At 43.1% G+C, this 12,098-nt stretch overlaps 5 protein-coding genes across 5 annotated transcripts; 3 read left to right on the top strand and 2 right to left on the bottom strand. All coding sequences in view use genetic code 12, as the record gives it.

The window, feature by feature from the left end:
• Window positions 1-974: 974 nt before the first annotated feature.
• Window positions 975-1,565, bottom strand: CAP4 (Cap4p; the record flags this gene model as incomplete). Its single annotated transcript, XM_025487995.1, has 1 exon — window positions 975-1,565. The coding sequence occupies one exon, from the start codon at window positions 1,563-1,565 to the stop codon at window positions 975-977; it is 591 nt and encodes a 196-aa protein (XP_025341803.1).
• Window positions 1,566-2,094: 529 nt separating this feature from the next.
• On the bottom strand, window positions 2,095-6,699 carry CXQ85_004372 (uncharacterized protein; the record flags this gene model as incomplete). The annotated part of the gene is made up of 2 exons (XM_025487994.1): window positions 2,095-4,054; window positions 4,100-6,699. 2 exons carry the CDS (start codon window positions 6,697-6,699, stop codon window positions 2,095-2,097), a joined length of 4,560 nt encoding a protein of 1,519 aa, XP_025341802.1.
• Window positions 6,700-7,666: 967 nt separating this feature from the next.
• CXQ85_004371 (uncharacterized protein) lies at window positions 7,667-9,178 on the top strand (the record flags this gene model as incomplete). Its single annotated transcript, XM_025487993.1, has 1 exon — window positions 7,667-9,178. One exon carries the CDS (start codon window positions 7,667-7,669, stop codon window positions 9,176-9,178), a length of 1,512 nt encoding a protein of 503 aa, XP_025341801.1.
• A 518-nt stretch (window positions 9,179-9,696) lies between these two features.
• On the top strand, window positions 9,697-10,331 carry COX6 (cytochrome c oxidase subunit VI; the record flags this gene model as incomplete). The annotated part of the gene is made up of 2 exons (XM_025487992.1): window positions 9,697-9,854; window positions 10,046-10,331. 2 exons carry the CDS (start codon window positions 9,697-9,699, stop codon window positions 10,329-10,331), a joined length of 444 nt encoding a protein of 147 aa, XP_025341800.1.
• A 729-nt stretch (window positions 10,332-11,060) lies between these two features.
• On the top strand, window positions 11,061-12,082 carry CXQ85_004369 (uncharacterized protein; the record flags this gene model as incomplete). The annotated part of the gene is made up of 2 exons (XM_025487991.1): window positions 11,061-12,021; window positions 12,063-12,082. The coding sequence occupies 2 exons, from the start codon at window positions 11,061-11,063 to the stop codon at window positions 12,080-12,082; spliced, it is 981 nt and encodes a 326-aa protein (XP_025341799.1).
• Window positions 12,083-12,098: the final 16 nt, after the last annotated feature.

Raw genomic sequence — 12,098 nt, 5'->3', positions numbered from 1 at the left:
GGAAAGAAAGCAATGTATACGGCGGTTTTGGGTCTGTTCGGTGAGTTGCAACGCCGTAAATCGAGTTGTTGCTAACAGGAAGAGATGGACTACTTAAATGTCACTGAGGTCTGGATTGGCATGGGAGTATTGTGGAGGAAGGTTAAAGGCATCTCTTTAGGGATATTTCTTTATGGGTTATGGTGTGTGCTCCCATAAGGTTGTTGAGAGTCCAAAGGACATCAAAATACTGGGACTTCACGAGCTGTAACGCCGTTTACAACTGTTTGGATATTTCAACATATCAGTAAAAGTATTTGCTTGGCTGCTTATTGGTTCTAAGCAAAGGATAGGGCTTGAGTTCAACTGTTCACCTGCAAGAAAATAATGGATTCCCACAGCACTGAAAAGATCCGGATAATTATCACACATCAATTTTGGCGCTATGCGAGCTCTAAGTTTTCCAAGGCTATTCTGCTCGGTATCCCCCTCTGGAACACCATATGGTGCCATAACTGACTTATAGAGGCTTTCGCTTGTCTTTCTTTTTCTTTCTACATCACTTTCCTATTCATATCGTGATCATTACATTCTATCTATACTAAGCTCCCGCGCAGGATCTAACTATCTACAAAATGGCATCTTGGGGTAGTCGAACACCATGCACTAGGAATGATAGAAAGAGAAGCATTTTGACAGCACATTTGCGGCAAGTCAGTTCATTACTCTCCACGGAGGTTGGCAACAAGGAAGCTTGTACTCCCTTTTCAGTGCTGTCAAATTTTGAAGTTTGTTTCTGGCGAAGCAAACGGTCCCATTAGTGAGCATTATGAAGTATCGCCTTTCTTCATATCCGAACTCAAAACAAAATCAGCCAACATTCTGTTGCAAACAGCAAAAACTTCAAACGTCCCGTTAAGACATATCATGCCCAACACAGCCATAGGGCATCTTGGAACGTTCCCAGAGACTTCTTCCAGGATCAACCCAGAAAATCATCCCTTGTGCTCATTGTTCATGTTGTGAGTTAGCTTTAAGAGCTCGCTCTGAAGTGCCATAGTATAGTCCCGTAGCTCTCTGTTTTCACGTTGCAAGTCGTCGATCTTCTTATGCAACAGCAGCATCTCGGCCACTCTAGCCTCCAACTCTTTCATATACTTCTCCTTTCTCTGACGGAAAGCCCTTTGGGCGTTTCTATTCTGAACTGCACGTTTCGTGCCCGAAACCTTCTTCCGAGTTCCAGCAATCGATTCATCCACGCTGGATCCTTCGGGGGAGCTCTCCAAATGGTTCCTCTCCACAAGTCGTGGAGGATTCAATCCTGGCGTCAATGCACTCACGGAAACAGTAGAACGGACATCCGTAGAAGCAGTATGTTGTGAAGGAGACGTAGAAATATGTGTCAGCGGAGAAGGCAATGGAGGTTGTGGATGCTGATCAGAAGAAGGCTCCGAGGAGTTCCTAGGGGGCTGAGGAACATGGGACACAACAAAGTCATTTTCGGACGTGCGGAAGGAGTGGTCACCTGTAGGTGGTCGGAAGGACGACTCAATATCCTCAGAATCTTTCCAGTAGGGGGGATTCATGGGTAGCGAAGAAGTGGTTGCAAAAACGCAGAATGTTATGTAAGACCGAGACTTTTCTGACAAATCCTACTTAAGGAAATGAGCCCCGCACGACCCTTCCAAAAAAGTATACGCACTATTCCTCCAGCAACAACCATAGTGGTTAAAGCAGCTCAGTTTAGCGCCAGTACATGGCGTCATCGCGAGGCTGGAACAAGTAGTGAAACTTGACATATGACAAAAGGGAAAATTGTGGGTCCTGACAGGTGTGTTGAACAGTAATTCCCTTTCCTGCAGACAAGGACTTATATAAAGTCATTACTAAAGGTGGTGAAAATATATTCTGAGCAGAGATGAAGAAAAGTAGTATATAGTTATAATATCAGGAATTGCAAAAGACCCAGATTATATACCCCGACAATAGAGGGGTAACTCATGAACAATACTATGCCACTTCAGGGGTTAATTAAGGTTTGAGGATATATTTCCCTGTCAAGGGAGTGCATATAATGGAGATATCCAACACCCCCTCTTAGACGAAGACCTCAATCTATAGTACCAGTTCTTCTTGAGTATTCCTTAGTCTTTTAAAATCAGTTTGCTTCAAGCCTTTAGTCATGAGGTCAGCAAAATTGTTCTTTGTATGAACTTTCAATACCTTCACATTTGCCTTCTTAACTTCATCATTAACAAAACTAAGACGAATCTTAAAATGCTTAGTACGATCAGAAGTAAAATGCTCTTGGTCACAAACATCCTTACAACCCTGGTTGTCCACATATGTGATAATCCACCGCTGTAGATTCCAAAGACGTAATTCAGTAAGTAGAAACTTTAACCAGTTAGCACTTCTAACACATTCACATAATGCATAATATTCCGCCTCCAATGAAGAAAGAGCAACTGAAGTTTGCTTCTTAGACTTCCAAATAACTGGAGATTCCTCAATGAAAAATATGTTACCTGACACAGACTTAAATGTCTCTTTGCAGTTAGCCCAATCTGCATCGCTATAACTTTTGATATCAACGTAACGTTTTGGCTTGCTGACTTTTCTGTAACGAATTGCAAAATCTGACGTTCCTTTGAGATACCGTAATATTCGCATGCATGCCTTATAATGCTTCATGGCTGGCTTACTTGAGTATCTCGCTAACGCAATTGTTATGAAGGAAATATCATACCTCACAGTCGTACAGGCAAATAGTAATTTCCCGATTATCTCTCGAAACTTAGTGGGATTGGGATAAAGTTCATCAGTCACTAAAGGACATAACAAGTCTGACCACTCTGAATAATAAGGTGTTTCACACGGTTGAGAAGACTGATCCAAATGCAAACTAATAAGCTTAGAAATGTAATCCTCCAAGGATAATGTAATCACTGAATCAGACTGACTAACATTCATTCCCAAGAACTTCTTCGCTGGACCAAGGTCCTTAATCTCATATGCCATAGACAAACCTTGCTTAACCTTTTCAATAAGTTTAATATCAGAACTCATTATCAACATATCATCCACATAAAGAGCCACTAAGAGCAAAACACCACTCTCATACAAATAATAAAGACAGGGTTCCCGGACACAAGGAACAAGTCCAATAGACCTTAATGTCTTGGACACTTCCAAATTCCAGACCAAGGGAGCTTGCTTAAGTCCATATAATGCGCGTTTAAGCCTCAAGACTTTGCCCTTATTCTGACTTGTCTGTAGACCTTCGGGTACAGTGAGATAAAGATCAAGACCTAGGGGACCATTGAGGAATGCCGTTTTAACATCAATCTGATGGACAGTCATACCAAGATTAGCTGCCAAAGCAATAGACAATTTAATAGTATCATACTTAGCAACTGGTGAATAAGTTTCTTGATAATCCTTACCTGGCACTTGTGAGAAGCCTTTCGCGACCAACCTAGCTTTATATCTACCACCGTCTTTAATGGTAAATATCCACTTATACTCAATCGGCTTACGACCTGAAGGTAAAGTCGTTTCCTCAAATGTTTCTTTCTCTCTCAATGAATCAAGTTCAGAATCTATAGCAGTTTTCCACTTATCAGCTTCATCGCATGAGATAGCTTCCTTATAGGTTTCTGGTTCAAAGCGAACTTTAGTAAACATAATTCTTGTAACATTGTTCCTCTCAAAAGCTTCAACAAACAGAGTGAGTGATTTGGAAACGTAATCATCTCCAGGAGTGACTGACAAGATCATAATATCTCCCCCTCTCAAAGAATGAACTCTGTTGTTTCTTTTGCCTGATAACTGACGATAGTTAAGTTTATGCTTCCCAGCAAGACGACTCAGCATACGAGGACTATGTTGACTTTCATCCTCAGTAGCCCGTCGGTTAATATTATCCTGTTCAGGAACTGCTCTAGGCAGCTCAACAGTCCCACTTCGTTCGCTTTGCGGGTGCAGTGCACCGTTATTCAAAACCGAATGTGACAACTCATCTTCCAGCCTGTCTCTGGAATCCTTATCACTCATGTTGGAAACATCCTCCTCACTTGTCTTATTTAAGGAGGTAAAACCACCATGCGGTTCAGTGGACTTTTCTTGCTGATTAGACACAACACTTTCATCAGTTTGGTCAACTGGAACATAATCTGGACTTAGCATTGAATCATCCTCTTCCTCAGGATCTCCGCAGAAATGGTTCGGATGACTCTCACTCATAATATGACTCTTCATAGAATCATGATCAACAGTCCAATGGACACCCAAGAATGGAAACTTCTTCAGTATAAATTTAACCTGATGAGTTTCAACAATTTGCTCAGTAAGTTTATCATTATCAAGGACTATAACTCTCGTGGCTTTGCGATTTAAAGCAGGGCCTAGCGAAATACACTTACCCCCACGAGGATCAACCTTCTTACCGGCATTCACCTTGTACTTTTTAAAGTAACCTAAACAACCGAAAGGAGATGCTTCCCATAGATCAAAACGTTCATATTTTCTTGGGGATAAATATGACATAGGAATAATCCAATGATTCTGGGATTTCGGGCTGTTATTCAAGGTGAAAACAGCAGTCTTAAACGCTTCAGGCCAGAATGTTAACGGTAAACCACTCTGAAGTAAAAGAACTCTAGCTTTCGTCAGAATAGCACGAATGGCTCGTTCAGCGAGACCATTTTGATGTGAACTATAAGGTGTGGTAAATTTCAAGGAGATGTTAAAATGATCGAAAATATCTTTGTGTCCTCTCGAATACATTTTAGAACGAAACTCTCCACCGTTGTCAACACGAACTTGCCTGAATTTCTCACCGGGGAATTCATCAATTAACCTCTTAAGTATAGCATAAAAATTGCCAAGTGTGTCTTCCTTACGAGTCATGGGCGAGCAATAATACATCCTCGTAAACTTATCGACAACCACTAAACAAAACTTCAGACCATCAAAACCAGCTGGTGATATAGGACCACAAATGTCCGCATGCAAGTATTCCAAAGGATGGGTAGCAATAGTTTCTGATTCACGATCTTTACGAAAGTTGACCATGGTACCCTGTTGACATGCATCACAGTGTTCTCTGATGTCCTTATCAATATTAGGAAGAAAAGAAAATTTCTTCTGAAGTTCGAGATATTGTTGATATGTAGGATGTCCAGCACGAATGTGATGTTCCATATCCTTTTCTGCATAAGTTGCTTTTGTCTCCCACTTCACGGACCTTAATGCATACACATTGACTAGATTAATTTTCATGTCATCATGCGCTGCCTTGATCTCCGAGTGAGAAAGCGTCACTCCGGGATTGTCATGAACCTTGCAATCCAAATCGATCATATAATGACCAGGACTGCGACCCTCACCAATTTTGACTCCATCACTATCGAACAAATCCAGTCTATATTTCGAAACAGATAATCCGAAATCATGATAAGCCGAAATAACATTAGCAGAGGCATCAGGTATGTAATAGACGTTCGCCATCGTGATTACTTTACCAGAAATAGTTCTCCCAGTAACCCGGCCATAACCAGGGGCTAAATAATGGTGTGTGCCATAGTCACCAAAGAACTTCGGACATTTAACATAACCACTCAAAAGGGTCAAATCACTCACAAAATGTATCGGACTTCCCGAATCCCAAATGAAACACATTTTCAGACCACTAGATTTAGACAGATGAGGACTAACTAGAAATGACTTAGCAGTTTCTTCTCCCTTAGGCTTTTCTTGTTGGCTCTTGTCCTTTTTTGCTTTAGCTCGCTTCTTATTTTTAATTTCTGTCCAATGAGCCTTCTTCTTTCTCTTATTCGCTTCAGTTCGCAACTCAGGATGCTTTAAGAAACAACGGTCTTCAGTATGACCTTGCTTACTACAGTGCGTGCATGTTCTCACAAGATTTACCAGCAGGTTAACAGTGGAAGGAACAAAGCTCGTAGCCGAATTCAAATCCTTTCTCAAAGCCGTAACTTTCTCCCTCTTGCTAGGATTTTGACCTTCATATGCAAGCACCAATTCATTAGTAGGGCAGGCAGATTCTCCACACAGTTTGAAAAGCTTTTCTCTGAAATCATAGTTATCCACATTCATGGACCGAAAGAGACTCTTTATGATTAACTCATCATCATTATCTGGATTACCCAAGGCCAAAAGGTAAAAGAGTTCTTTCCCAGAGAAGGAGTGTGCAACGCACATACGGTACACATCCATAAAATCAAGCTCATTATACGCTCCGAACAGCACGAAAACTTGTGCAACCTCATGAATTAAATCCTTAAATTGCCTTGGTGTATACTTCGTCATTGTCTCATGCAAATTACACAAAGTGTCAAGACTTTGACTCGATACTTTAATACCCAGCAATATTGATTGATCAATGCCAAACATTTTCACACGTTGAGCAATATGCTCAGCATAACCATTCACGGGTCTCCGTTCTGGAGGTTGGAGTTGTGCAATACTAGCCCTTGCATCCTCTTTCTTATGAAAGTAAGTATTAATATATGTTGCGGTAGGATCACCATAAACCTCTCTTATCTGCTGAATAAAGATTTGATACCAGTAAACATATTGTGTATGGTCTTTCAAAATAAATGGGAGTTTAAAGATAACCTCATATGGGCTCGTTGTCCCATCTTTATAAAGATGAACAGTAATTCCCTTTCCTGCAGACAAGGACTTATATAAAGTCATTACTAAAGGTGGTGAAAATATATTCTGAGCAGAGATGAAGAAAAGTAGTATATAGTTATAATATCAGGAATTGCAAAAGACCCAGATTATATACCCCGACAATAGAGGGGTAACTCATGAACAATACTATGCCACTTCAGGGGTTAATTAAGGTTTGAGGATATATTTCCCTGTCAAGGGAGTGCATATAATGGAGATATCCAACATGTGTACCATGTCACGTGATGCATAACCACTATCGAAAAGTTACCATCTTTTGCTGCATCTTCGCTCGGTTATTTTCGGCCTTCACATGGCTCCTGGTGCGTTCTTTTTTTGCACCCACCGCCAGGTTTAGCAGGCACATATTCGCACCAGGAGACTGTCTTTTAGGCCCGTACTGCAGGAAGCACCTGGTTGCAAGTCTGGCGACTTCACCCAAACTTGTCCGTGGAGGTATGAAGACGGCGAAAAAGTGCCAAAAAAATTACATATTCATACTTTTTGACCCCTATATACCATATTCCGAGCTTTTTTCCGCCTCAAGAGCTCCCTGTAAGCCGAAATCACTCTGTATACCCAAATTCAGAAAACGAGGCAAGGCCAGAAAAAAACGGCAGGAGCCTGCCTGAACCCTGGCACTCATCATAACCACAATATTCTGCCACGGTGCTTTTGTCCCCTGTGACCCCAGAAATGGAGGTTATGTGATATAAAGAGGCGCCAGAACGGAACCCATAACTTTTTTTTTTGAAAAACACCTTTTTTCTTCTTTTTTCTAAAGGCTTAACCTTCCCTCCTGCCTTTTTTCTTCCATTCCGAGCCCAAGCCTGAACTGCCGTTTTTTCCTCCCTCCTGTCTAACCACTTCTCGTTCCAGGCCTTGGCTTGCCAGAGTATATAAGGCACGAGATTCCTAGGAACTACTAAAGGAAAAAAAAAAAAAAAAGGAAAACAAAAAACGGAAGCCAAAAAGGCTTTGACCTCCAATGTCAATCAATTCAGCTACTTCTTTTGCCATGGCGGACCCAAGACGACAGTCCAACTTCTTCCCAGTCGCAGAGCCTATGGGACCAGGCCATCTCGGATACGATTTCCTTGGTGCACCCCAGTACTCAGAGAAACCGGCGTATTCTGATGATTTCTACTCCAACGAGATGTTCCACGCTGGTCTCCAGCTGCCTCGTGTTTTCAGAAACCACGAAAACCCTTTCTACGGTTCTTTGGGCCCTGGTGGTTGTGGCCTCGAGAAGCCTTACGACACCCGCTACAACGAAACTCCAGACACTTCGGCTCTCGTGTCGCCAAACGTGCGTTTCTCGTCTAATTTGCTAGATACGCCGTATAATGGACTTGGGTCGCTTACAGCTCCAACTTCTACGACAGTGACGCCTCGTTCCTCGGTTGCGCCCAAGGAGTTGCCTGATGTCAACCTCCGCAATCGGGATTTCATCCGTGAACACTTTGCTAGGGACCAGGTCAACAGAGAATACACTTTTAGAGACCACAGCCCTCTTGGTGGCCGGGATATGAGAAACTCCTTCTCGCTGGGAAGTGTTCCTGGTCCTAGAATGGATGTCAACAAGCTCAACCAGCTGATGCACAGCCTCCAGTTAGGCGAACCAAGACTCATGGACCCATTTAAAGACGCTGGCCACGAACCTTTGGCTCCGTTGTCTAATAGATCTTCTATCTGGAGCACTGGCGGAGGCTCGCAACCTCCAGGACTTCAGAACTACAGCCATAAACAGCACCAACACATCAACATCAGTCCACCTACGCCAGTGTCTTCGCTTTCGTCGATGGCTTCCCAGCCAGCTGCTGCTCCTAGACTGCGTTTCCTTTCTTCATCGGCTGCCATCCCTGCCTACCATGACTTCCAGGCTCAGGTGCCAGATTATGAGAGAGCAAAGAGGAACTTGTACGCCGAGAAGCTCAACAACCCTGTGTTCGTACCCACAGATCAGAAACCACAACCCACACGCCCAGCTGAAGAGCCTCGTGAAGTGTCAGAGAAGAGACCAGCAAGCAGAAAGCCGCTGGACGGAAGTGTTAAAAATGACACAAAGCGAAAAAAGCCGGCTCTCCAGTCTAACATTGTTGTTGACTTTGGCAACCTTGCAAAGCAGCCTGTGCCAGCCATTGCTCCTGCCAGCCTTAACCCACATGGCTCTTTGGGTAAGGAGTGCAGCCGCTATGTGCTTGAAAGCTGTACTTTGAAGGACTACCCAGAGGACTTCTGTTCCACCTTCTACAAGAGGAATACTCATGGCTACATGTTTATTCGTGAACTGTCGAACTCACTCAAGGTGAATGCCAGTGGGCCAAAGTCATGGGTGACACTTAAAGTCAAGCTTGGCGAAGTGGAACAGCAGAAGTTGAAGGTGGATGTGAAGAGACTCCCAGTATGGAAACCCATCAACCTCAACCAACCCCACACACTGAGAAAGGCCGTCAGGAGACGCAAGCCGCTCAAGAAACCGACCAACCGCAGGCGGTAGATTTAATATTCATGGACAGAAAGCTTAGGATTAGGAATTATATAGTAACATTGGTTTATTGAGAATAGTGTGTGCCCAAGAGGCACAATGGCTGTAGAGACATTGATTGCAAAGAATGGTTGCAAAAAAAAGAATCCTGATGCATGCTATTGTTCTCGCACACCCGTACACCTCAGTAGACTCAATTTCAGACACTCACTGTTCGCGAAGATGCACGTCGCACCTCAGGAATTGCCCACTTTCTATTGGCTGCAACAAGGTTGAGTGTTAAAAAGTGTAAAAAGAAGCAAGAAAGAAAAGCCATCTGATAATTAAAATGTAGATAAAAAAATCCTCTTTGAAGCAAAAGCGCCACGATTTTTTAAAACAACCGCCGGACCGCTAAATCAGTTGATCAGCTCCAGAAAAGTGTGCCGCGCACGCCCGTGGTACGATTTTCAAGCGAACAAAATTAAACGTTTAAAAAGCTTCAAAAGGTTCCTACCCCAACAGTTGCCTAATAACTCAAAATAAGGACCATGATTTCTTCAGTGCTTCGTTCCGCCGTGAGAGCTAATGTCCCTCGCTCTGTTGCCAGAACCGTCAGACCATCTGTCTCCATGAGCCCCATCAAGATGACCTCTGTGAGAATGTACTCTGAGCACCACGAAGAGACTTTTGAGGAGTTCACCGCCAGGTATGTATTAGTGCTACGCTAGGAATATGTTTTAGTTGCTGGCTTGACCGTGCCGGGCTATCAGGGGCTATCGAATGACTTTCAGTGGTTCACTAGGACCCTGAACAAGCATAAAATAACATTTCACGATACACCATCAGATAGCTATCCAGACATTTCCATTTATTATTCTTGACATTTTATACTAACAGCAGATACGAAAAGGAATTCGAGGAGGCCTACGACTTGTTCGAAGTCCAGAGAATCTTGAACAACTCTTTCTCATACGATTTGGTTCCAGCCCCATCTGTGATCCAGAAGGCCCTTGAGGCTTGCAGAAGAGTCAACGACTACCCTACTGCCGTCAGAACATTCGAGGCCTTGAAGCACAAGGTTGAGAACAAGGAGCAATACCAGGCCTACTTGGACGAGTTGAAGGAAACCAGACAGGAATTGGGCATTGACTTGAAGGAGGAATTGTACGCCGATGAGGCATAAGTGTGGTGAAATGCCACTGAATTATCCCTAGACTGGCTTTGGAGCGGGCCTGGTTCGTTCCGCTAACTAGCATTGTGCAATAGATAAAAAGAAATGATCTATTCGTGAGAAGTTTTAAGTGCAATTTGCGTGTTTCTTTGAATGCAATGTGAATTGTTGAATGTAGTAATGTAGCCAAGACTAATACCAATAAGTTTGATAAATCTGGTGTCATTTTCTGGCCTATACTTGTTTGGGCCAATTACAGCAGTCGCAATACCACGCATAAGAACGGCTGCAAAATGAAAGGTCTTGTGGACTCTTATTGCAAATATATTAGTGTATGATAAAGCCTGAAAACTATAAACACCTAACTAGAGCTCAATTTGCTTTTTATCCAAGCCTTGGCGGTTTCGATGGATAATTTTTCACAAGCACTACGAATGCGAGGTATTGAACTGCGATATATGAAGACCTCGAAGACAACATACTGGCAAAATGCAGAAGCTAACAAAACCTGGCTGCCTTTTACCTGCCGAGCCCTTCCCTTCATTTCACTCTATAAATTATCCGATTCTTGAATGGTGTCAGACGACACCAAAAAGTGGCGGCCTGTATATAAACATCGAAATATCAACACTTTCTTTGCAACGCTCTGTCACCTCATTCGGTCTCTTTGCTCCCAAGCACGGCATCTAGATCGTTTAGTCATTTGCATACCTATATCGTCATTCTACAACACCAAAAATTATGATACAGGCGTGGATCAAGGCCAATCTTGGCTTTGCCTCTGAGTCAAATGCGGATAAACCTCAACACTATGAGAAAGTGCCCGTGCCTGAGTCCCCCTCTCTACCCAAGGGAATGGATCTTCCAGGTAAAGGTAGAGACAGAATTGTTGAAGGAGATAGTACAGACGATACTGATTTCACGTTTCTGGACTTGTTTCCTACAAATCCAAGCTTCATGCTCACTTACTTAAGTCCAATCATGCCAGCTGCTGATAATAGGGTAGCTACGGCATCCGTGATCACTTTGAATGGGCTTTTTGGTCTCACTATGATGTGTCGGAAAAGAAATCCTAGGTTTGGAACAACACCTTTCGTGTTAAAATTGCACCTGGTCCTTAGAAAAGTTGCTGGCCTGCTCGTTTTTTCATGTTCTTTGATTGAAGGCATGCGGATTTGCCTTCCTTACGATCCATGGATTGATGAGGCCCGTGAGTGGCGTAATTGGGCAATTCGTAACGGTGACAGACCAGGCTGGTGGTTTGGTGCTATCGGTTGGTATGAGCCACTTTCGACCCAGTACTGGCTCGCTCTCGTGAGTAAGCGCACGCTGAATGATCTAATAGCGAAGAAGAAAGCCGTGAATAAAAAGAATATGGGCATTCATCATAACGCCGGCTTTGGTGTTATAGTACACCATTATCCACCTCCATTATCTGAAACATTGTCCATTTTCACAGAGGTGAGACAACACAATTTGTTTAGACAAAAGACTTTGTTGGACACGAAATTGAAACATGTTTCTGAACTAAATAAGGCCGAGCGTATTGATAAGAACCTTGAAGGCGAAATCGCTAGAGAGAAGGCTCTTGAGGATTCGGGCATTGAAATCGAAGAACCAGAGTTGATTCATCTTCCAGACGGCGTTACAAAGAGTGAGTGGGACGCAAGCGAGGATATGTTCCATATGGCATGGACTCGATGTGAACCATGGTGGGAATTATCGCAAGAAACAAACTACGAGGTGAGAGTGATTCCAAGTAGCAGAAGCATCGTTTTT

The sequence above is a fragment of the Candidozyma haemuli genome, assembly GCF_002926055.2.
Source record: "Candidozyma haemuli strain B11899 chromosome Unknown G_2014730914, whole genome shotgun sequence".
NCBI classification, from domain to species: domain Eukaryota; kingdom Fungi; phylum Ascomycota; class Pichiomycetes; order Serinales; family Metschnikowiaceae; genus Candidozyma; species Candidozyma haemuli.
Note: the sequence above shows the minus strand (reverse complement) of the source record. Positions and strands in the feature narration are given on the sequence as shown.